Source organism: Protopterus annectens, chromosome 2.part1 (assembly GCF_019279795.1).
Source record: "Protopterus annectens isolate FY-2018-M chromosome 2.part1, PAN1.0, whole genome shotgun sequence".
Taxonomy (NCBI): Eukaryota; Metazoa; Chordata; order Ceratodontiformes; family Protopteridae; genus Protopterus; species Protopterus annectens.
Genome location: NC_056729.1, coordinates 670,642,609 through 670,669,275, shown reverse-complemented (window position 1 = coordinate 670,669,275; position 26,667 = coordinate 670,642,609). Strand labels below are relative to the sequence as shown.

The 26,667-nt window shown below is 43.1% G+C and overlaps 1 protein-coding gene across 1 annotated transcript in view; it reads left to right on the top strand.

The window, feature by feature from the left end:
- Positions 1-26,667, top strand: part of PCM1 (pericentriolar material 1) — a gene marked incomplete at its 5' end in the record, with an annotated part of 3,258,627 nt that overhangs the window by 1,445,841 nt on the left and 1,786,119 nt on the right. Inside the window, one exon of the mRNA XM_044063494.1 lies at positions 1,373-1,457. Coding sequence (XP_043919429.1) covers positions 1,373-1,457 — 85 coding nt within the window. The remainder of the gene's footprint in view (positions 1-1,372; positions 1,458-26,667) is intronic.

Here is a 26,667-nt window from a genome sequence, read left to right as displayed (position 1 = left end):
TCAGGTGGGGAGTTTGACTGGGGCGGGACACCTGTCAAGAGTAATGCAGATGTCCTAATATGAGCTGAGGGAGGACAGAAACCTCCAGTGAAGCAGAAAGACAAAAGCTCACTTCATCTGATTTTCAATATGAATACAATGAAAGTGGGGCCTCACAATCCTCCTGGCTTTTTTGGGGTTTAAGCAGGTGGTGTCAGGAAAGTTACCACAGGGATAACTGGCTTGTGATGGCCAAGCATTCATAATGACAATACTTTTTGATCCTTCAATGAAGCAGACTTCACCAAGCGTTTGGATTGTTTACCCACTAGTAGGGAACATGAGCTGGGATTAAAACTTCGTGCGACAGGTTAGTTTTACCCTGCTGATGATGTGTTGTTGCAATAGTAATCCTGCTCAGTTCGAGAGGAACCGCGGGTTCAGACATTTGGTGTATGTGCTTGGCTGAGGAGCCATTGGTGTGAAGCTACAATCTGTGGGATTTATGACTGAACACCTCTAAGTCAGAATCCCATCTAAACGTAATACTACAGTGCCGTGGATCTCTGGTTGGCCTTGGATAGCTGGCCATCAGGTCAGCGAGGAGCACTGCTGGGTTAGAGTGTGGGGGGAAGGGGGCTGCTTCTCTCCAGCAGTGCACCACTGGACGTTCATGGGGAACTGGGTGGAAAGTCATGGTTTAAAATTGATAAGGGTCTGTATGAAGCTGGATTTTTGATGGTCTTTGCCCTCATTGGTTAATACAGCTTTTTTCCAGGATGCTGGTGCTTCGTCTTTTTTTAAAATACCTAAACAAAATTATCTTTCTCCCATTTTCCCCAGGAATACCATCTGCTGCTGGGGACTTCCTATTAAATGACTGTACATGTGTTTCTCACCTCTTCCCATCTTGCTACTAATTGTCTCAACTTCTTGTAACCTTGGCATAACAAAGTCTTCCATAAATATTTCCATTTGTGTTTTTTCCTTGGTCTCCAAATTTGTCTGCTTTATACAAATGTTCATAAAATTTCTAAAATCTGAATATGCCTGTAGGATCTCTGGTTATTTTTCTTGTGAGGGGCTCTCTAAGTTTGGTGACAACCCTTTCTGCTTTTAGTTGCCTGAGTCATTGTGCTAAAAGTTGTTCATCATTGTGCTATGATATTATCAAAAATAGTTGCTTTACAGCAGCCTTTATAAACTTGTGCTTATTACACAAATATTACCTTATTTTCCCTTGAGTGCTTTGCACTTGCTTTTTTGTGGTACTCCTTTTATTCTGTAAAGCTTTAATCTTTGTCTGATCATCTAATTCTGATTAATTCGTAACCATATTATTTCTTTTCTACTGTAGTTTTAAACTTTATTTTCATTTTATCTCCCTAAATAGCTATTTCTTCTGAAGAAATTTCTGCAGTCTCTAATAACTTTCCAATAATTTCCACTACCCATTCCTTAAATTCTTCTCTTAACAGGTAAGTAGGAAAGCCTTGGTGTCCCAGTTTTACTTACCATGCATTTGTGTCTTAGTTTTTATTAAGCATGATCTGAAGTGGTTGTTGGATATTGTTAAAGCTTTCAGCTAAATGCACGTGCTTCTCAAATATAACATCCGATGGTGTCTGCTCCATTTGGATTCAACCTGTGGGACTTCAGATCTGATACCAGCCAGTTCAGAAGTCTTTAACCCATCTTGGATTTGCCACCCCCCCCCCCAACACACACTCCTCCAGCAACTCCCCATATCTAGTTTGCTATTTGTGTCTGCAGCTACAATCTTTGGCTCTGCTTGACTGGTTAATTCTTTCAACAAGGTAGATTAGTGGTTGGCAAGATCCTTTCTTCCTTTACCCTTGGAGCATGTCCATATTTTTTGTGGTAGGTTTAGGTAGTTTGTGTGTAAGGTAGTTTTGGTAATTTGCCCTTTTTTCCCCAAGAGTTTAGGTCATTTGCTATTTTTTTCTTTAGCATGTGTGGTTGGGTAGGACATTTTCTGATGGTGAAAGGATTTGAAGAGTCTCTTCACTTTCTCCACCAAGATTTAGGGCCACCCTGGCTTGGATCCAGCATGTGGGCTGCTCTTCCCATAGACCTTCCAAGCCATCCTCTGTGGCTTTGTCTATCCAGTCATCAAGGTCTGTGGACAGCATCAAACATTCTGCTCTGGAGCAGCTGTTGAGGTCATTTTGCAGCTATAGATGCAGTTAGGCCTTATTCCCTCTGGTCTGTGTGTGACACCAGGACCTTCAGCTCCTTCATTCTGGTTTCTTCCCCTTGGCCCCTTCACTTCTGAGGTTTTTGGGGCTGGTTAAGTTTACACCCTCTCGAAGAGAGCTGATGGCTTACCAGTCTCTGGCTCCATTCTTTTACTTGGTAGCCTCAACCCCAACTTCTTTGGGTCTGTTGGCACCTCAGACTTGAGGTGTTGAGGCAGGGGTTTCGGGGTCGATGGTTCCAGCTTCAGGATCATCACTCCTGCTCAGAGCTTAAGATTTAGACTGCTATGCTTCAGTATGAATGTGCAGTGTAGGCACGGTTTGGGATTGTCTTCCTACCTTCAGGTTCTGGGACCCGAGAGCCCCACATCCACTTCGACCTTTAACATTGTTGAGGATGTTCTCTTCACAAGAAAGGGTCAGATATAGCCAACTGGCACCCTTCCCTGTTGCCATCTGTTCTTATGGCCACTCATCGGGCTTCTCTGGGACAGCCTTTGTCAGCAAGCCTCCAGTCGGCCCCTTTGGTTGGGCTTCCCTACTCTTCCCCTTGCTCTCCAGCTTCATTGGAATGGGGGGGTGGGTTCTGGGAAGAGAAATGCAAGAAGCACCTGGATTCCCTGGAGGAACCTCTCACTGAGGATACGGACGTCTAGAAGGGAGGGATTCCTGTCTGTCCCCGTGTGATGGTGCCTCCTTTGACAATTTGCTGGAGCTGCTTTACCAGCGTGGGGGTGAACCACAGAAACCTCTTCTCTGGAGAAGGAGTTTTTCTGAAGGCCCTTGGTAAAGGCTCATACACACCTTAGGTGGTTCGCCATTCGGATGCTGTCCTAGACCTGGTTTCCTGGAGGATGTGGTGGGAACCTAATACAGTGGAGCATATTCGTAGAGAGCCTGACAAAGTTCTTGCCCCCCCCCCCCCCCCCAACAGTCTTCATTGGAGAAAAAGTTGGGCTGTTGTGATGACATTGTGGTGGCGGCAGCTACCAAGCAGGAAATTTCTGATGAGAACTTCTTGATTCATGCACCCCCCCCCCTCTCCCCCCGCCAAACAAGGAATCTCGAACACTGGATCGATTAGGGAAGCAGTCTTCTGCCTCATCCACCTTTGATTTGAAGGTAATTAGCTACTTGTTGCACTTGACAAGGCTTCTGCTGCATCTTGTGTCTGAAGTGTTAAGTACCCTCCAGACAGCAGCCTTAGGATACCCAGAAAAAGCTGGAGGCTCAGTTGTCCACCTTGACTTCCATAGCCAGTGTTTCAGTGAGACTACTGTCTAATGCTGCTGATGGAGCATCTAGAGAAGCAGGCTTCCAGATTGCAGTGTGTTATGTCTAAATGTCATTGTACAGCTTTGCATACTGCTTCAAAGCTTCCTTCAGCAATGTCCCTTTTGGTGGGTCCTCTTTATTTAGACCCAAGGTTAAAGACACTTTGACGAGGAGCAAACAAGGACCTCAGACCAATTTTGGATGTAAGCAAATCAAATCAGTTTGTCAAAAAGACTATGTTCTGGATGGTCATGATGCAGTCAGTGTTACCACTTCTGGTGAAGGGTGATTGGATGTGCATGATAAACCTCAAGGACACTTACCATCACATCAAGATATATTGGCATTCCCAAAGGTTACTTAGCTTCCAGCTGGAAGCCCATCATTATCAGTTTAGGGCCCTGCACTTTGGTCTCACTACAGCCCCCCACATGTTTACCAAGTCCATGGCAATGGTTGCAGCTTGGTTTGGTTGCAGGGATTTCAGGTCTTTCTCTACCTCTGCAGTTGGTTCCTCACCGCCCCCCCCAAAGGCATTGTTGATCTTTGCCAGGGACTCCTTACTCCACCTGTGTGACAACGTAGGCATTGCAGCCAACTATCCAAAATTGAGCTTTCAACCTGTGTACAAGTTTTGGAGTTAAAAAGGTGTCATTTACACATGATCCACCAAATCGCCAGGCTCCTCAGTCCAAAGTTTTCAGCTTCAGGTTCAGGCCCTGTCTGTGCTTGCAACTCCAAAACAGCCAGCACATGTAGTTGTGAAGCGTCTGGGTCATATGGCAGTATCAGGGTTGGTTCCTTTAGCCAGATATCACATGACAGCCCTACAGTGGACTGTGGCCATTCAGTGGTCCTTCCTGACTCAACCTTTGGATTTCCATGTATGGCTAATGAAAGTGTCACGATCAGATTTGTTGGTGGTTACAGTCTCCCTTGGTAACCAAAGGGAGACCATTTGTAATTCCTTCTCCCTCAGTCACTGTCACCACATCATCAAAGTGCCCAACTATTTTCCTAAAAGAAAAGTATTGTAAAGGGCCAATACATTTGGGGAAGTAGGATGACATCTGAGAATGATTTTATTAATGTGAGTGCTTTGTTGAAATGTATGTTTTTAGAAAGAGAGTACCCTGAGACGCTTATAGAGGAAATACAGGATGACGTCTTTCAACACAGAAAGGGTAGATTCATGCCTATTTTCGGTATGGGATATGGTATTGGTGGAAGACTAAGTTAATAAATTGGATGCTGGATATGAAAATGCTTTTATTTGGGATTAAAATGGGTCTTCTAATATTATTAGGTACTCTGTTAAAAAAAGAATGAGAGATTTTCTAAATTTTTGGACTTGAATCTTAAGTTTGATATGCCATTAAAGTTTATTTTTAGGAAGGGTAAATGTATTAAGGACCTTTTGGAAAACAAATGTACTAATACAAGAAAAAAGAAAGCAGGCACTTATAAATGTGGAGCTTGCCAACAATGTCCCTTTATATCCAACACTTCTGAGATGTATACTAGTAATAGGAATAAGTGTATAACATCTAAATCCTATTATAATTGTAATACTAAAGGGCTTGCATATATTGCAGTGTGTGGGAAATGTGAGGCTTTCTACATAGGCAAGATGGAAAGATGTTTGAGGAAAAGGATATATGAACATGTGTACAACATTAGGAAGTGTAATTTGAGAAATGCACTTTATAAGCACACACAGATGTGTGAATCTGCCGCATTTTTATTCTTTGTTTTAGATGAGGTCCCAGTTGACATCAGGGGTGGCCCTTGGGAGACCAAGTTAGAGTATAGAGAGATACTGGCAGCTGCTGTTGGAAGTAAGTAGATGGCCAGGTCTGAATGACATGGTCTCCCTGGCCCCAATATTAAAATTAAGATCAGCTAAATTATAATGTAGTGGGATTTGAATAATTATTGTAGTATGCTATGTTATTTTACATTTTTTTACCATATTTTACCTCATTGTATGACAACTGTCTTATTTTAAATATGTTAAAACACTTTTAAAATAGTTTTATACCTATGAACTGTCAACTGTTTAGTTTTTATGGTGCAATATTTCTTTTGAACACTAGAGGGAAGTATTGTTTATACAAATTTTAACTTAATTTTTTAACTTTTTTATATACATTTTTTAGTATGGAATATTTATATTGAACATATATTGTTTTAATATTTGTTTTAAGTGTTTTAACAAATTATGGTCATAATGTTTAGGAATTTTAAATAAGATTGATTTTAGAATATGTTAAGTGTGAGTTTAAAACAGCAGAATGTGTACTTTAACTTTACATTTATTAGATCAATTAAAAAAGGTTTAGTTATACTGATTGGTTTATTGGTAAGGTTATGTAAGGGTAGCAGAGTAACATTCATAGTTATCTGATGAAAATTTTTGACGAAAACGTACTGGTTATATGTCAGAGTTAAATCTTACATTGTGGTTGCTGGTGCTGTCTGTGTGAATAAACATTGTGGTTTGCAGTGGAAATGGCTGTCGAAATGCTTTTTGGGATTTATTGTTTACTGTTTGGGCACTTTTCCTTCTTTGTACTGGTACTGTCACCACAGATGCCTCCCTCCTGGGGTGGAGGTGGTGGGGGGCTGTTTTGAAGTGAGGACAGTTCAAGGTTCCTGATCCTCTGCAGAGGCCCACAATTCACATCAGTGTTCTGGAGATGAGAGCAGACCTATTTGCCTTGCTGGCTTTTCTGGATGTCCTCCCCAGGGGTGTGATTGCAGTACAGATGGACAATATGTCTGTCTGAGTTCAACAAATGGGGGGGGGGGACAAGTTCTTACCCTGTTTGTTGGGAGGTCATGAGAGTTTCAGTGGGCAATTTCTGCTTAGCAGTTTCTGATGGCAACCCATATCCCAGGGAAGTCAAACATCTTGCCTGCAGCCTCAGCAAGGAGCATTTTATTGCCTCAAGAGTGGTCCTGAAGTCAGACAGTGATAGCTCAGATTTTTCTGCAATGGTACACTCCATTTTTGACCTGTTTGCTTCCCCGTCCACCAAGTGCAACATCAGTTACACCCCCTCACTTCCTTTGACGATAGTTTCCACAGAAAGCAGCACGCTGCAGAGCTACAGTGATCCTTATTGCTCCCTTTTGGCCTTGTCACGTGTCGTTTCCCTTCTTTTAGCCTCTTCTGAGATATCCCCTAGAATATTGGATCCCATTCCAGATCTCATTTATCACTTAGCATGTTTGGATCCCCCCTCATTCTTCAGGCCCTCAAGTTGACAGAATGATTCTTCCAGTTTTTTTGATTGCCATGAATCCCCAGCTTTCATAGGTGGTCTTTCATATATTGTCCTCTTTTCAGAAGTAATCCACTAGAAAAGTATATGTCAGTAAACAGAAGAGATTTGCTTTCTGGTGAAGGTTTAGGGACTTGACACCTTCTCTTCCTCCTCAGAATCAGTTTTGAATTTTCTGGCCGAGTTGTTCATTTCAGGTTTTAGCTTTTCAACTATCAAAGTATAGTTGGTCGCCTTTTCTAGCTTTCATATTTGTAGAGGTAGAATGCCCTTGACTTCTTTCAAGATATCCACAGCTTTTCTCAAAGGTACCTTTCTACTCTGTCCACCAGTAGGGGATCTGGTCCCTACCTGGAATCTGCCTGTTGTTCTCCAGGTTTTAGCTTGTCCTCTTTCGGAACTTTCACCCTCCACGGATTTGCATCTCTTGTTTTGGAAAACTTTGATCTGAAGTAGTTACTTCATTTGATCTGCAACCTGTGGGTGTCGGATCCGACAACTTTCCAAGCTCCAAGATCCGAGCTCCTAGCTCCTCCCCCCTACCCATAATCCCCTACTACCAACCACATTACCTCAGATCGTTTTTTGCCGCGGCTGAAGAAGCTTCGCTGTGAAGAGCTCCTGGCTGGGTGAGATCATTGCTAGTTTTAAACCAACTTTTTTCAATCAAAGTTGTCGTGTGTGTGTTAGTCCCTTTTTCTGCTTCTTGTGCTAGTTTTTGGTCCCTTTTCTGTTAAATTACTAGCTTATCTTCACTCCCCTCCCCCTCCTAGTGTTTGGGTGTGTGTGTGTGTGTGAATGATGTCTGAAGGGCCTAAGGCCATTTTTTCTAAATGTACTGAGTGTGGCCACAAGCTTTCTCCAGCTGATGGCCACACTCAGTGCGTTTTGTGCCTGGGGGCAGCCCATTTGTCAGAGGCCTGCCAGATCTGCGTGGCCTTTAACCCCCGAGCACTTCGGGATAGGAAGAACAAGCTGATCCTGGCGGGAAAGCTCCCCCAGTAGTCAGCTTCTTCTTCCTCTCCCGTTCGGGCTCCAGCTGCTTCGGCGCCGTCTATCCCCTTAGCTCTACCCGGGACTCAACCTCCCTCATCGGGTTTGAGCTCTGGGGAAACTAGTGCCTCTTCCCTTAGAGAGAAGAGGCACAAGGATAAGGAAGGACATAAGTCCCACAAAAGGCGGGCCGAATCTCATCCTTCGGCTCCGCCAGCGAAACTGCTTAAGTCTCTCTCGAGGGTCTCCGGATCCCCCTCCTCTCTGCGCCGTTCGCCCTGTTTTTCGCTGGAGCCGGAGGAGGAGGATATGTCTCCCTCGAGATTTTCGAGGCGGCCCTCCCGGCCCGCCTTTACTACTTCATCCAGGTCGACCCGAAGCATCTCCGAAGCGGATATGGATCGGATGATGCGTCGGTTCTTACAGACCCAAATGCAGATGGGGATGCTTTTGCCTCCCCCCCCCCTCTGGGGGGGAGTGCAGCCTCCATATTTGCCCCGATCACTCCTTCTCCGACTCGTTTTCGGGTCTCGGAGTCATCGGATCCAGGCCCTTTCGGACCCGGGGAATTGTCGGTGCCGATAGCTGTGGTCTCTTCGCCAACTATACCTTCGAGCTTGTCGGACCCGAGCTGTCGGGGCAGAGGGCTGAGCGTCAGATCCGAGGGAGTTGCTGTGTCTTCGGCGCTGTTGGCGTCTGAGCACACCTCTGCCTCAGCGCCGACTGCATCGGCTCAGACCCCGATCCCTTCCTCGGATCCGAGGAGATTGCTCTCAGAGGCTGGCGAGAGTGGCTCTCCTTCGGCTTTTGAGGTAGTGGAGAGGGTACTGTCGAGGTCCTCCAGATCCCCGACCCGGGCTTCGGATCCACCCGTACCCCCACTGTATGAGGGTCTGTCTTCCATCATCTGTCCATCGGGACAGCCTGCCCAAACCCTCCAGCTAGTTCCCGTGGAGGAACAACAACCCGTGGACGAGCCCTCTTCGGACAGTCCCACTGAGGAGGTCCCTCGGAAACATCGGTGCAAAAGGAGGCACCTGGACTCCCCCGAGTCCGTTACCACATACACAGACTTAGATGATACAGAGGGTTCCCCAAAATCACCCCCTGAAGATGTCTCCTTTGGAGACATCATGGAAATGTTGCGTATCAGAGGGGGGTGGTCAGCCCAAAAGCCCTCCCTTGATGAGTCCGTGTTCCTGGAGGCCTTTGAGGCAGGCCCATCTCCTCCTGGGTGTCCCTCCGGCCGACCCCCTGGTGGACTTAATTACCACCAGGGCTTGGAAGGAGCCCGACACCGTGGAGCCAATCCCTAGGCGCCCCGATAAAGTCCTCAGCCCACCCACAGATAGACCGTCTTGGGCCAAAGGGACCCCTGTTGATGCTATGTTGGTGGCGGCGGCCACCAAGAAAGAACTTGTGCAGGAGAGTTCTTCGGTTCACCCGCCGGATAAGGAATCTCGAGCGCTTGACCGGATTGGGAAGCGGATGTTTGCTTCAGCGACCTTTTCCATAAGGGCGCTGAACTATATGGCACATACCATTAGGCTACAGCGAGACTTGATTAAAGAATACGCTGCAGCCCCTCCAGAGTCCATGTCGGTCCAAGACAAAAAGGTTTTTGAGACTCAAATGGCCACTCTAAAACCATCTCCAATACATCTATGCGGCTTTTCTCCCATGCAACGGAGGGAGCCGCTAGAGCTAGCGGAGCCGGGGTCGTCTTGCGACGTCTCTCCTGGCTCCGTCTGTGCGACTTCACGGATCCCTTCAAGGCGTCCTTCATGAACGCCCCTTTTGACGGTTCTTCCTTGTTTGGCAAAACTGTTCGCGACACGCTGGTCCAAAGCGAAAAGGACGGGAAGACGCTGTCTGCCGTCTGAGTCCGCTTCTCTAATCCCCAAAGATCCTTCTCCAGGAATCAGAGGGGACAAAAGAAGCTGTGGTTCCATAAGTCTCAGCAATCCCATCCTGCTGCGGACCACTCGTCCTCTAGAGGCAGAGGAGGACAAGGTGGACGCCGGCCCAGAGGCAGAGGGGGGCCGCGTAATTTCGGGTCTAGAGAACCTTTCTCGGACAGACCCGCGCAACAGCCCTGAGGGCTTGCCCGACTGTCCCTCTCTGGAGGCAGTCGGGGGGCGGTTGTCGGAGCACCTGTCAAACTGGGAGTCCCTTACAACAGATCGATGGGTGCTCCGGATCATATCCAGAGGTTACTCCATTCCATTCATAAACCTTCCCCCCAAACCCAGACGTCTCCCCGATGTCCCACCCGATTAGAGGGAGGCAGCGGCTTTGGAGATTTCAAGGCTGCTAAGAAAAAGAGCCATCCAGCCCGTTCCCCCCAGATCAGTCCGGATTGGGTTATTACTCCAGGTTCTTTTTGGTGCCAAAGAAAACGGGGGACCTCAGACCCATCTTAGACCTTTCCGCCCTGAACCTGTTCATACCCAAGGAAAAGTTCCGGATGGTCACTCTCCAATCAGTTCTCCCCCTTCTGCGGGAGAATGACTGGATGTGCTCGTTAGACCTCAAGGATGCGTATTACCACATTAATGGACAGACGATCCAGGAGGTTCCTCCGCTTCCGGCTCGGAGCCAGTCATTATCAATTCAGGGTTCTTCCATTCGGCCTCACCTCAGCCCCCAGAGTGTTCACCAAGGTCATGGCAGTGGTTGCAGCCCACCTGAGACTCCAGGGCATTCAGGTCTTCCCTTACCTAGACGACTGGCTCCTTACCGCGACCAACAGGCATCAGCTCTGTGTGGCGAGAGATTATGCTCTGTCTCTGGCCCACAACCTAGGCATCTCAGTGAACGAGCAGAAATCCTGCCTGTGCCCCACTCAAGCCCTAGAATTCATAGGGGCCAGGTTAGATACACGAATCGCCAGAGTTGTTCTAACGTCAGTCAGGCTGAACAGCTTGTCGTTTCAGGTGTTAGCCCTTCTTCGGAGCCCTGCTCCTCCGGCGGAGTTAGTCCTGAGGGCACTGGGGTCTATGTCAGCAGCGATCGGTCTCTCTCTTCATGCCCGTCTGCGAATGCACATATTACAATGGACCCTTCAAGTCCAGTGGTCCCTGTCGATCCACCCGTTATGCATGCCAATACCCCTGAGCAGGGTGTGCAGGGACTCCCTTCTGTGGTGGTTACAGGCACAGGAACTCAGAGAAGGGAGGCCCTTTGTGATTCCCCCGGTCGAAGCCACGTTGACCACGGACGCTTCTTGCCTCGGGTGGGGGGGGCGTTGTTCAGGCAGATCCGTTCAAGGCACGTGGACTTCCCTAGAGACCGCATTGCATATCAATGTCCTAGAGATGAGGGCGGTGCTTTTGGCGTTGCAAGCTCTCCACAACCTTCTTCCCCTAGGGACTATTGCAATCCAGACGGACAACATGTCAGTAGTCTGGTATATAAACAAACAAAGAGGGACCAGATCTTATCCCCTTTGTCGAGAAGCCATGAGAGTGTGGGAATGGGCGATTTCCACCAACCGCTTTCTGATAGCAACGCACATTCCTGGACGGTCCAACATATTAGCGGACAAGCTAAGTCGAGTGTTCCTCACTCCATACGAGTGGTCTCTGAATCCGTCTGTTGCGAAGCAGATCTTCCACAAATGGAGTCTGCCTCGCTGCGACCTTTTCGCTTCTCCTTTAAACACAAAATGCAGCGAGTACTTGGCGATAGTTCCCCCCAGAGACGCTCTAGTCCATGCTTGGCCTCCCGGACTCCTTTATGCTTATCCCCCCCTCCCACTTATGATGAAATTCATCCAGAAAGCCTGTCGGTTGGGGAGCAGAGTTATCCTCATAGCCCCATTCTGGCCTCGACAGATCTGGTTCCCCTTTCTGCGGTCTCACAGTGTGGCTCCCCCATGGATTCTGGATCCCAGTCCAGACCTAATCTTGCACCCAGCGAGATGCCATACCCCAAACCTGGTCAATCTCAAACTTGCTGCTTGGTTGATCCAGTTCCATTAATGGCTAGGACTCCCGGTATCTCATCCCCCATTAAGGCCATTCTGGTGGCGGCTCATAAACCATCTACCAGAAAACTTTACAACAGTAAATGGAAACGTTTTTCCATCAGGGCCAAAGACAAAGAATTGGACCCATTTACTGTCCCTATTCCGACTATTCTGGACTTCCTTTCCCTGCTTTTTAGACAGGGAGCAAGTGCCTCCACAGTCAAGGCGCAGTTGGCGACCATCTCCCATTTTCACGTGGACAGCATAGGCTCCTTAGCATCTACAAAGTTGTGCAAAACCTTCTTAAGAGGCGTTTTTCTTTTGAAACCACCTGTCAAGACTGTGGTTCCCCCGTGGGATCTCACTCTGGTCTTACAAGCCTTAACGAGACCACCTTTCGAGCCTGCGGCCTCGGTTCCGTTGAAGTTCTTATCTTGGAAAACGGCTTTCTTGGTGGCTATTACTTCAGCCAAGAGGGTTTCAGAATTACAAGCTCTGTGTATCAAACCTCCGTACCTTATCTTTCACAAAGATAGAGTGTCCCTCAGGACTAATCCGTCTTTCTTGCCTAAGGTGGCTACAGAATCAAATATTAATCAATCAATAAATCTTCCTGTATTTTTCCCAAATTTTCACAACAAAGGCGAATACACGTTGCACAAATTGGATGTACACAGACAACTGCGTTTTTACTTGCACAGGACTAGAGAGTTTCGCAAGTTGGACCAGTTGTTTGTTTCTTATGCAAAGTCAGCCATGGGCAAGGCAATTGCTAAAGTGACTGTAGCAAATTGGATCTGTCAGTGCATTATGCTGGGGTACACTTCATCTGAGAAGCCAGCTCTGGTTAGCGTCCGTGCTCATTCCACAAGATCTGTAGCTACCTCAACAGCCTTTTGGTCTAGGGTTCCAGTAGACGATATTTGTTCAGCAGCTACCTGGTCCTCATCTCATACGTTAATTTCTCATTACAAACTGGATATGATTTCCAGGAGTAGGGCTTCTTTTGGCTCCGCGGTGCTTCGGAATATCCTTCCGTAAGGACCACCCAGGTTCTTGTAGGTTAGCTGGGGACTCTGTCCCACGGGTTGCAGATCAAATGAAGTAACTACTTCAGATAAAGAAGTTATGTACTCACCATAACGTTCCATCTGAGTAGATACTTCATTTGTCTGCAACCGACCCCCCCAGCCATCCCCCGAACCTCGGGAATTTTTCTGATAATTCGGAGTTGGTTTCTGTCTCGAGTTGGTGAGGCAAAAAAAAAAACGATCTGAGGTAATGTGGTTGGTGGTAGGGGATTATGGGTAGGGGGGAGGAGCTAGGAGCTCGGATCTTGGAGCTTGGAAAGCTGCCGGATCGGATCCGACACCCATAGGTTGCAGACAAATGAAGTATCTACTCAGATGGAACATTATGGTGAGTACATAACTTCTTTTTTTTGATGGTGATTACATCCACCAAAAGGGTTTGAGTTGCAAGCACTTGAGTCTTCATCCTCTTGTCTGGTGGTCCATAAAGATAGGGTTTCTTGTAGTTTGAACCCTTCTTTACTGCCTAAGGTAGCTTCATTGAATAACCTTAACAGTTCCATTCATTTTCCTGTGTTTTTCCCCCAGTTTTTCCAGCAAGGGTGAATAGCTTTTGCATTTTGTCCACTGGCAGGTAAAATTTTATCTTGACCTTGCCAAGTCTTTCAGGAAATCTAGCCAGTTTGTCTCCTTTTCAAAATCAAGACTGGGCTCCCCTGTGTCTAAAAGTAACTTTGATCAGGTGGCTGCCAAATTCTGTTTTCTTTGCATATTCCTTAAAGGGTAAGACTCTTACACAAACCCAAAGGTCATTTAACTAGGGCTGTACCTACCACTACAGCTTTTCTTTTAAGTTTCTATGGACAATATTTGTACTACTGCTCCTTAGCTGGGTCAGCACCCTGTGTTGCATTATAAGCTAGACATTCAGTCTAGGTCCAGGACTTCCTTTTGCTCCACTGTGTTGTGGAATATCCTTCCTTAGTTCCTCCCGTGGAATTGTCGTGGCTGGGGACTCTGCCTCACAGGTTGAATCCAAACTGAGCAGGCAGCATCAGATATGAAAATTATGTACTCAACATAAGGATAGATCTGTGTTGTCTGTCTCAATTTTGTTCATCCTCCCCACACTCCTGCCTCCAGCCTTTTTGCTGACACAGTGAGTCTTCCATCTGTGATGACTGGACATTGGAAGTTGTTCATTCAACTTTTTAGAATCCCCACTTTTCCTGCATTGTCTTTCCAGTGGTGGTGGGGGGGATATATTGTTCAGCTGAATATGTTTTGGTTTCATGTTCCCTCATGGGGCAAACTTGACTTGGGAGTTGATGGGGAACAGGGAGTTATAGGTAAGGGAGGTGAAACCAAGACAATCTGAAGACTTTTGAATTGGACGCTGTCAAATCTGAGTTGGATCCAAATCTCACAGGTTGAAGCAGACAGAGACAGACAACATGATTCTGTCATGGTGAATACATAACTTTTGGTTCTGTCTAGTCTATTGTTATTGCGAGTTGGAGAATATGTAAATTCTGCATTGAGTTCCTTATACTGAATTCAGATCTTCCATGCTAAATATTTTTCATATATTTCTTCAGAAAACCTACCTTTAAAATTTTCTCTTCTACATCCCCCAATAAGTATGTTCTCGCCATTGCAAATCAAGTTCCACTTTCCACCCAAAATTAATATCCCCTGCTGAAAACTGTTTCTCCTAAAATTCTCTTAAGTTCCATAATAGCAATTTTTGATGGAATATGAATAAAAATCCTCAGGACCTCGAGGGCAAATGGGGAAAGAGTACTTCATCAGCTTCTGAATGAAGAAAACTCCACAGAAGCTGTACTGCCTTAAACCAGTTTGTGTGGGTACATAGCTTACCACAAAGCCCTTATTGCCATTAATTGTGTCCAGAAAAGTTTTTATCCCATCTCAAAATAGGATCGTTGGTAAGTACTAGAGTAGCTGCCCTTGCTTGTCATTTTAGGTATAGCCAGTTTCCCCATTTCTGCTCAAAATAACCTATCCCATTTGGTTACAGATTGGCCTTGGCCATCCTTTGGTCACTAATTATATATTTTCCGTAAAAACAATATCTGGGATCATACCATAGATATTTTGAGGGGACCCATGCATGGGATAAAGCATTTAGGAGCTGCCTTCATCCATTAGTAGTACAGGGGGGAAGTCCTAGTGTAAATTCTCTGTTTTCCATTCATAGATCTTAGTTGGGCTCAAATACGGACAGTTATGGACTTTGTTTTATGTGGATGGGGCATCTGTCCCACAGCAGTGGTATTCTCTGTGTGATATGTCAATCCCTCCAAAACCATTCTGTTGTTGTAGAATAGGTTTAGATTCCTAGACAAAGTATTCCTGATGCTGTTTGACTTGCTGATGTGCAGTAATCCATCAGTAATAGTTCTGAGGATGCCTTGCATACCTGACACAGGTCATCCCTTTGCAGTCTGTAGTATACCAACTGTAGTAACAGGGCTTTGGGTCAGTCCATGTAAGACTTGCTGTTTAGGCATTGTATCCTTGGTTTACTATTAGAATGTCGAAGTGAACTCCGTTGACTGTACTGTTGTCGAACACGGAAGTTCGAAAACGGTAATATCGAAGACCAAAAACCAACTTAGGAAAGGTTTTAACATTGGTCGAGATAGGTGTTCAGTGTTATTCTGAACTACAAACCTATCCCCTATCTCAACCCATGTTAAAACCCGTTCCTAGGTTGGTTTTTGGTCTTTGATATTGCCATTTTCGAACTTCCGTGTTCGACAACAGTACAGTCAACGGAGTTCGCTTCGACATTCTAATAGTAAACCATATCCTTTTAGCAAGGTATTTCTGTAGGCATCCCAGTTGTGGCGTATTTCTTGATAGGTACTTGCCAAAGGGGCCATTATATTCAGTGATTGGCCTAACGAGGGCTAAGTAAAGAGGGACAAGTATATCCCTAGATCTAGACACAGTCCCTTTGATTTATAAGTTGTGCAGTATAGAAGGACATACAACACCAACACCACCAAATTATTTTTTTCTGAAATTATCAAGTATAAAAATGTCTGCAAATAAAGCTAACTTTTCTTGATTATCGTAACAGTTATGTTTGAATTTGTAACTTCCTTTATTTTCTTTGCCAGTGGCTATAAATGTAAAGCAAATAAAGGTGAAAAACTGCATCCCGGCCTGGTTTCTCTGTTCAAACAGTACAATGAAAGAAGAGGAAAAACCCTACATATAAGAAGCAAGAACAGCATTAAGGAAAAGTGGTGTCAGGGAAATCAGGCTCCGATAAGGTCACAGCAGATATGATCAAGATGTTGGCTGAGTTAGGTGAAAATGTCCCTAGAGCATGCATATAGCCGTATGGAAAGAAAGGCATATCCCAATGTCTGAAAAATAAGCACACTAGTGCCATTATACAAGAACAAAGGAGACGTCCACAACTCTGGGCAGTGTAGTGGTATTAAACTCCTGTCACACTATGAGAAAGTTTTGGAGAGAGTGATTGATAAATATGCAGAGTAGTTGAAAGTAATATGGGAGGTGAGCAGTTTGGATGCAGATCAGGATGCAGCATGACCGGCCCAATGTTTGCAGTGACATAGATGAGAAGAATGTAGAGGTGAGGAAGGAGTCCAAAAAGGGCATCTCTAGACTCAGAGAAAGCATATGACAGGTCCCAAGGAGAATGATTTGGACAGTCCCATGCTGGTTTCCCAGAAACATTGGTAGAATTGTTGGAAGCTTTGTACAAGGACCCAGTGATACAAGTTCCAACAGTGTTTGGCTTCACAGAGGGGTTCCCAGTGGGGAGTGGCTGTGCATCATTATTCATCTCTGAGCTCACAGCTGTTCATATTAGTGGTGGACTACATTTGCTAACAGTTCAAGTTTCTGTATGCAGACAATGTGGTATTACAGGCGGACTGTGAACAAGAACTTCAGCAAAGGATTGGAGAATGGAATACAAAACTGAAGACAGACTGGATGAAAATGAATACAGATAAGACTGATGTAATGGCAGCAAAGGAAAGAAATCAAAAGAAGCTGAGAATTGAGTTAAAATGGAACTAGTGGAATAGGTTTACAACTTAAAGTACCTGGGAGGGGTAGTTCAGAAGTCTGAATGAGGTGGTCAGACGTAGAATTAGAGAGGCTGCTGACAAATGGCACAGTGTGTCAAAGGTAGTGAATGATAGAAGAATGCCAAAGAAGCTGAAAAGTAAGGTATGCAAAACAGTGCTGCAACTAGTGCTACTTTATGGTACAGAAACCTGGATAGTGAGGCAGAGGGTTTGAGGAAGGCAGAGGTGATGGAGAAGTGCCTGAAGACAGGTGGTAGGATGCACAATGTGAGACACAAGAAATGGAGACATCAGACCAGATGCCTACATAGCTCCAGTTGCAGTGAAGGTTTAAGATGTCAAATTTTTGGTGATTTGTAAAATGTGCAGAAAAGCAGAAGGCATTCTGAAGATTTAGGAAGGACTGGAATAAAGCAAGAGGAAAGAGTGCATCCAGTAAGGAGATGGATGGATTGTGTTTGAGGAGACCTGCAGTAGTCAGGCATAATTGTCAAAGAAGGTGGGAGAGTGGCATGACATTGAGAGATAGCAACAACTGACATGACACCCCAGACCCATGTAGACAAAGGAGGAAAAAGGACAAATGATGATAAAATACATACCAGCATAATCCTCCTCCCTTGCCAGTAGCCTCTTATTACCAAACATCCTCCATTCCTTCACCCTCTATCACTGGTAAAGCCCCTGTAGCAATTGATATTATAACTACCCTTTTCTTTTGTCCTTTGTATCCTGCTGAAATCCATCATTTGCCAAATTTAAGTGTTCATTTCTGTCTAGATGCGTCTCTTGCAACATTGCTGTTTTGCACCCTATATTTTAGTATAATTCAGTACTCTCTGCTTTTTGTGTATGTATGCATATCCACTTGCATTCCATCATAATATGGATAGAGTAGGTATTGTGATAGGAAGCTATTACTTCAATCTGTCATATGTAGTTCTTTTGAATGCACATTTCCAGTTTTTGGCTTACATTCACAAACTAATGTTGGGCAGGTTGACCTTTTATACTGTTGCTTCTCATCTCCATTTGAACATGTACCACATTTTCAAGACTTTTTGCTTCAGAGAAAATACTCAAAAAAATCTAAATACATTTTCAAGATCATCATCCCCCTTTAAATTGGACCAAGTGTTATTTTGTATAAGTTTTCAACAAATTAAGTTTACCCTTCCAGATAGAAACAGCTGCCCTAAACTGAAGGCTATGCCCACTGGTTTTATCTAATCTAAAATAAGGCTACCCATTCTAAAGCCTGTGTTCCCACTTTTATCCCTAAGAAAAAGTTTGTTGGCTGCCTTTAAGTAGGATAAATGTTGCACTGTTCTATTAAATGCTTCTGCTTTTGAGGCAAGCCTGACTATTGGAATTTTTCCCCTGAACTGCTTGTCATTGGCATTTAACTGCTACAATTCTTTCTGAAAAAAGTGCGTAGAAGTCTCAGGATTAATGACTTTTCAGATGCATGAAAGAATATTTGTAAATTTCACTTGGAACACACTATACAGACAGTACAAAGTAAGGAGAAAACGGAGCTGGAGACATCTGAAGAAGAAATGTGGACATGGGAAAGAAAGAGAGTTAATATGGTGCAATATTTTTGCAAAGGAGAAAGAAAAACTAATCAATACAAAAAAGCAGCACCAAAGATATTTGAAGAGAAGTACAGGCAAAGGCACCTGGATATGGGAAATTTTGCAATACGAAAAAAATAAATAAAACAAAGGGGGGAAACTAGAGAAGAGGATTAGTTATGGCAAAGTTAACGAAATAGAAACTGAAGATGTGAAGTTCTATCTCGCCGTTCATTCTTTACTGTTGGGTTCGGAGCCGAGCCCTCGGCTCCAAGTCGGCCAGTTGCAAAGCTTGAGGTCTTCCAATAGCTTTAGGCCAAGTTCCTGTCCCATGATGCACCTAGAGTTACCTCAGATCTAGTTTGCCACTGCAACTGACCGGAGGTTCTGCATTAGCTTGGGCCAGTAAAACTGTTTTTTTTTTTTTTTTTTAATTCTTTTTGCTAGTTAGATAGTTTTAACATAGTTTAGAATAGTTTTATAAAGCTCTTATAGCTTTTTGGTGTGCTTACCTATTTTATATCCCTCCCCATATAGTGTGCTTTCAAATTTTTCTAGTTGGCTTCTTGTTTTAGGCCTAGTTTAAAACTCTTTTTCTAAATATTAGTGTGTTTATTCAGTGACCTTTTGTCACAATTTATACTTTATTACTTGGATAGTTATAGTTATTTGCTGTGTGGTGTGTTTAGCCTTAAGATTAGTTTAGATAAAGCTTAGTTGTTAATTACTGTTGAAGTTTGCAGTTGACAGTATCTTTGTCATATATTATTCCTTAGACAATATTCGGTAAGGTATGTTGTCTCTCTCTTAGCAGCTATCCTCTTTTTATTGCATAGTCTGCTTAGAATTTTCTTATTGTGTGCTTTAGACAGACTTTTTCTGTCACTTTAACATTATACTAGTATTACTCTGTGCATATGTGTGACTAAGCCTGATTTTATTGAAGGCTTGTGTGAATAATTACTGTTAAAAATTTTCTGTGGTGACAGTATTTTTTTCTTTGAGATTACTATGGCTGACCAGACATCAACTCATTCAGGCCAGTGAGTCCACTCTGTCACTCTGCAATGAACTGGGCATTACAATCAACTTAGAAAAATCTGCCTTGTCGCCATCGCTGCATATCGTTATTATCGTGGCAGAACTGGACACCACTGCCACCACACTAAGGCTTCCAGTAGAAAGAGTCTTTCTTCTTCGTCATCATGTCAGCGTTCTGATATCCAAAGACAGAGCACCAGCATCAGAAGTTCTGAAATTGTTAGGCATGATGGCAGCAGCAATTCTGGCCATACCACTAGATCGTATGCACATGCGGATACTACAATGGCTGTTGTTCACTTAATGGTCTTACTAAGAGCTTCCCATGTCTCACACGATAATGATCACAAATTCCTGCAAAAAGGATCTTCATTGGTAGTTGACCTCACTTCATGTCACGATAGGATGCCCATTTGTGCTACCCCCCTCCAGCGGCAACAGTAACCATGGATGCTTCCCTGATAGGGTGGGAGAGGGGCATTTTCAGGGAAAGACAGCCCAAGACACATGGACCGATCAAGAGACACATCTGCATCTCAATGTCCTGGAGATGAGAGCAGTACTTTTGGCGTTGCAGTACTTTCAGGATTTTCTACCTCTGGGTATGATTGCGATTCAGACAGACAATATGTCAGTGGTCTGGTATTTGAACAAACAAGGAGGAACCAGGTCTTGCCCCCTTTATTGCAGGGCTCTGAGTATGGCAACGGACTATTTCCACCCAGCGCTTTCTGTTAGCAATGCACATCTCTGTGCAATCAAACATGATAACAGACAAGCTGAGCAGGGAAATCTTGTTGCCCCACAAGTGGTCCCTCAAGAAAGAAATAGCGGACAGGATATTCAGCAGGTGGGGGCCAGCCTTGCTGCGATCTTTTTGCCAGTCACATGGACACGAAATGCAGAAGCTACTTTGCCCTGATTACCTCTCCAGGAGAAGCCCCAAGGGACACTCATACACGATTGGCCTCCGGGTCTCCTCTATACATTTCCACCAATCCCGTTGATACCTAAGGTTCTACAGAAAGCAAAAACCCTGGGAAGGACCATCATTCTAATAGCCCCTCATTGACCTCGTCAGATTTGGTTCCCCTTCCTTCGACTTCATCTTTTGGAGGACCCTTGGATTCTGGAAGCAGTTCCAAACCTATCACACTCGTCGGGGGAACTTCACCCCTCTCTGCAGTCCCTGAAGTTGACAGCTTGGCTGCTCCAATTCCCATCATAGCCAGGTTCCATAACCTCTCCAATGAGCCAAAACAAATTCTCTTATCCTCTCATAAATCTTCTACTCGGAAGCTATATCTTAGCAAATGGAAAAAATTTTCTATATGGGCCTCTAAAAACAATATTGATCCTTACCAAGCCCCTATGGCCTTCATTTTAGAGTTTTTGACTGATTTTTAAGAAAGGAGCTGCAGCAGCAACAGCTCGTGTTCAACTGGCTATTTCTAATTTTCATCTTGGATTTGAAGAATTAAATATCATGTCTCACAAGTTATCCAAAGCTTTTCTCAAAGGGATCTTTCATATTAGACCACCTGTGAAATCTCTGTATTCTCCATGGAATCTAAGTGTTATGCTTTCCTGAATAATTCTTCCGCCATTTGAACCAGCTTCCTCTTGTGAACTCAAATTTTTGTCATGGAAAACCATCTTTTTAGTAGTTATTACTTCTGCCCGCAGACTGTCGGAGCTTTAGGCTTTATCCATCAAGCCTCTTTATTTGATATTCCATGCTGTCAGAGTTTCACTTAAAAAAAAAAAAAAAAAAAAAAAACCCTCATTCTTGCCGAAAGTTTGCACTGAAACCAATCTCAAACAAATTATTGATTTGCCAGTCTTCTTCCCCAACCATTCAAACAATTTAGAGTACATGCTGTACAAACTTGATGTTCACAGACAGCTCAGATTTTATTTGGATAGAACAAAAAATTTCAGAAAATCAGAACAGCTTTTTGTTTCATTTTCAGACTCCAGGAAGGGTAGACCAGTGGCTAAAACAACTCTGTCTAAATGGTTATCTGATTGTATCACCTTTGCTTATTTAGCTGCCAGTATGCCTTTGCAGCATAAAGTTAAAGCTCACTCAACCAGAGCAGTTTCTACATAATCTGCTTTTTCTGACAGACTTCCTGTTAATAACATTTGCGCAGCAGCCACTTGATCAAAACCTCATACCTTTATCACTCATTACAAAGATGACAAGGCCTTCAGGGACAGGGCCTCCTTTGGATCCATGGTCCTGAGAAATGTACTCCTGTGAGCCACCCGAGATTGATGGTGCTTGGGACACTACCCATCAGTAAAGAATGAACGGCGAGATAGAGCAACTTCACATAAAGAAGTTATGTAACGTTCCATGTGAGTTGTTCTTGCCTTCATTCTTAAGTCCCTCCCTCCAACCCCTTCCTGGGCTGTTAGATGACCGAGATGCTGGATCCATCCTGGTTGCTCAATCCTTCTTTACCCTTTCTTGGGAGTGAAAGAATGACATATGGCATTATGCGCAGCAAACAAGATCTGAGGTAATTCTAGGTGCATCATGGGATAGGGACTTGGCCTCGAGCTATTTGAAGACCTCAAGCTTTGCAGTTGGCCAACTTGGAGCTGAAGGATCAGCTCTGAACCCATCAGTAAGGAATGAAGGCGAGATGAACAACTCACATGGAACGTTATGGTAAATACACAACTTCTTTTTATGGATTACCTACAAAGTGAAGGATTTATTGTAGAAAATCCAACTCTGGTAATGTCATAATGTGATGGAACGGTGAGTCCCAAAATTAACGAGAAACAGGTGGTGTGGGAAGCATCTGATCAGTTGCTACATGAAGGTACTCAAGCCTTCAGTAGGAAACCAGTACAAAAGTTCAGTTGGAGTTGTACAGCAAGGGAGCGGATACAGGAAATGGTAGCAACTTTGATGCAGTCAGTGTTGTGGATTGATAGACCAGTGAGTTCCCATATGAAAGAGAAATGGATAATATATGATGGAGCTAAAGGGAATATGTCACAAGATGTTTTGGAGTTTTCTGTAGAATGCTTCTAATAAAAGGAGAATAAAGAATGTGCCCTCAGTTTAGAAGAAAAAGATTCATGGGAAGAGTTGCTTGATTTAATAGAGATGGATACACACAATAAGATCGATAAAATAGATTACAGAAAGTCAATAAGACCCAAAATGTTAGAATTTTGGTAAAACAAATTATCACAGTAATCAAGACTGTTAGAAATTCACATGATATAACAGAAGTAAATAGAATATATTACTAGACAGCAAAATTAATGACAGGTGATGTCTTACCAGAAAAATACAAGGCAGTAGGGGAAAGGAAGGGAAGAAATTAAATGCCGTCATGAAAGTATCGAATAGAGAAAACCGTAAAGCAGTTGAGGCAGAAGTATCACTCTTGGAAGAGTACACAAGAAGAAACAGATCAACAAAAATCCTTAGAAAGTTAGAAGTGATAAAAACTATGTGCAGTATTCAAACAGACCAATACCAGGATCTGTCATGCACTAAGCAAATAAACTAAAGATACAAGTACAGGGAGAAAATTTTAGAAGATATGCAGATTATTGTAAAGGAAAAGTACAAAATAAATTCATTGATGATCCAAAAAAGTTTTAGAAAATTTGGAAATCAAGCAAAAGGAATAGAACCACCACCACCAGAAAAAGAAGACAAATTTTGAAAAAAATATCTATGAAGACCTGTGGAACATAACAAAGATGCTTAATGGATAAAAGTAGTAAAAGAAATCATAAGAAGTTCAAATGTAGAGGGTATGAGATGTGATGAAATGGCATCCAGAAAAACAGAAAATTAAGAAAAGCTCCTGACTGGAAAACTCCAGGCGCAGATGCAGTACAAAACTTCTGGCTAAAGGTATTAACATCATTACACAAAGATTTAGCCCTGAGTAAGAACTACTTATATGCATATCCCGAACACACACATACCTGGTTAACTACAGGAAAAAAAACAAAACAATACTCCTCCTTAAGAGTTAACAGTCCTAAAAACTATAGACCAATATCTTGCCTTCTGACAATGTGTACTGGAATTGATAATTGCCGACAGTTTCTAGTCATTTAGAAGAAAACTCAGTTGTGGCAGTAGAACAAAAGGGTAACAAAAGAAGGTCATATGGAACAAAGAATAATTTGTTAAAGTCAATGGAGAATTGCAAAGAGGGGAAGAATCTAAGAACATCATGGATAAACTACAAAACACATTTGACAACATCCCAGATTCATGGATAAAGGAGTGTTTACATATGTATAAGCTACACCCTACATTGATAGATTACATTACAATGACCATGAAACAGTGACAAATCACTTTGCAGCTAATCCATGATAAAGGACAAATTATTATCCCAGAGATAAAAATTCAAAGGGAATATTCCAGGTCTACTCTGTCACCACTGCCCTTTTGACTTGCCCTTAACCCATTAAGCTGTCTACTTAACAGGTTAGGTCATGGTTACAATTTGGCTTCAGGACAGCAGCAAGCAAAGTGTAGTTCATCAGATGAGCTGAAAGTTATCAAGACTTTCTCAGATAAGAATGACAGTTGGTCTTGATAAATGTGCAAAAGTAACTTTTGACGCAGGAAAGCTACAGCACCAAAAAATTATCAGTCTGGTACAGGAATGTGTGACACACAGAAACTTGAGCAGGAGGGAGTGTAAAAAATATTTGGGAATGGTTGAAGGATTGACAATAAAACATGAACAAATACAAAAAAAACTTAGAAATATTTAGGCTAAAATTAACGCTGAAAACAGCCCTGACATCTAGGAGCAAATTTCAAGCTATAAATGAATTTTCCCTTCCTGTTCTAACTTACAGTTTTGGGGTGATTGACGAGACCCAAAAGATATTGAATCAGTTGGGCAAGAAGCCAAGAAAAATGCTACAAGCTTCACACATGATTTATTAAAGTTGGTGCATACCAAGATTATACATTCCTTGTTCTGAAGGGGAAGTATGGGCTTCCCCAAAATTGATTACGTGCATAGATCTGCAGTCGTAGGACTGTACTTATATCTGTTGACCTCACAAGATCCAAACTTGGTGAAAGTTTTAAAACATGAGGAGAACAAGTCCAAAATGACTTCCCTGCTTTGTTTAGAAGAAAGCACCCAAGACTGCTTCCAATTGAAGTTTAATGAAATTTAAAATAGAATGGACCACATCCACAGAAAATTCAGTACAGCATACTGGTTTCAGCCATAAGCCTTCATCGGTGCCTGTTAGATTCAACCCCTCACAGGTTTTAAAAACGGTATCATCAGCCAATTAGGGCTGCAATTAATTATAACTGCTCATTGAGCCCTGGAGCAAATAATGCTTCTAATTTAATAATCCACATTTGTTCCTTTTGATTAAGCACACCACACCATCTAACTTTATAACCAGTTTTAAAATAAACCCTGTCAATGATGGTAAACATAAAACGGGCAGAAAAATATTTCAACGTGTGTTTGTATAATGCATTGGTCTGTCTAGCACAACGTATATCACTAAAATGTTTCGACATCCTTAACTTCAACAGATGTGAAGTTTGGTCCACATAAAATGCAGAACAAGACCACGTTATTAAATATATCACTCAGTCAGTGTTACAATTCCCATATGTCAGAATCTCAAAAACTTTGGAACTGTTCTTAGAACTAAAATATATATCTTTGTTCATAAATTAACAAAATTTGCAATGTCCACATGGGAAACAACCCATTAGCCTATCACCATCTAACCTGACCTGATGTATATGTTTACTACTATCATGTGTCCGTTTATAGTGGTTAAACCAGCCGGCCAGGGGTTTCCCTTTTTTATATGAAGAGAGACATTGAAGAAGGTACAGTATTCTCATCCATCAACAACACATCCCAATGTTTAAATATCAAATTCTTAATAAATGTGATATCGCCAAAAACTCGTGGCAAACTGTATGGGTTGTTTAGCTGACTTATTTTTAGCCGAGTATTGTAACAAAGAAGATCTAGAAATTTCCTCAGTGGCATGACATGCTCTGTTAATAACATTACTTGGGTAACCCCTTTGCATAAATCTGCAAACTATATCCTGCTCATGTATCTTGAAATCCAGGACAAACAAACATATTCTCGAGTCTAAAAAATTGGGATTTAGGAATTTTATTGATCACGTTTTGGATGGCAACTAGAAGCATGTAGTAATACTAAATTTAGAATAGAATACTTCCTATAGATATAACTTTCTAGAGTGCCATCCTGTCTTACTGTGACATGTACATCCAAAAACTGAATAGATTTAACATGAAAATGAACCATAAATTGAATCCCCCATTTATTTTCATTAAGATAATCTGTAAATTCCTGTAGGTGGTTAGAATCTAACTTCCAAACCAGCCAACAGTCATTTAGCTTTCTACGCCAGATATCCATGCACTCCAAAAAATATGTTATGGGAATCATTATAAATAAGGTGGTGGTCCACATATCCCATAAAAGGGTCGGCATATATGGGTGCAAAAGATGCACCCATAGCCATCCTCTTTATCTGCAAATAACATTGGTCTCCAAAATAGAACACAGTTTTGGTAAGAACCTCTTCCGTTAGACATAAAAGGAATGTATTAAAACCAAGGGGATACAATTGAGCCCTATTCATCCAATACTCAAGAGCCATGAACCCCGGTGGTAATTCTTTTCAGAATGCAACAGGTAGTCTTGCACAGTGATATTCAACTTGTTAGTGCAAATCATGAAAAATCCATAAGAGTTTGGCTAAACCTCCAGGGAAGGCCGATTGTGTCTGGTAAAGGATATCTCACTGAACCATTATCTGCATTTTTGACTAAGTTTTTAAAGCCATTATTAGTACGTGTACAGTCTCGCATTCAGGATACCACATAATTTTTAAATATAGTGGAGGATGTGCAGATCGAACAGGGGTGGCTATTGTGTACCTTGTAGGTTTTTGCATTATATATATGAACATCCCTCATTGGGCGGGGCTCATGGCTCTTGAGTATTGGCTGAATAGGGCTCAGTTGTATTCCCCTGATTTTAATGCATTCCTGTTATGTCTAACAGAAGAGGTTCTTACCAAAAATGTGTTCTGATGTTCATCGTGTTACACTGCTGCAGTCATTACACTTGAGTTATCCTGCCCCCTTATGAGGATTCTGATGCTGAGGAAT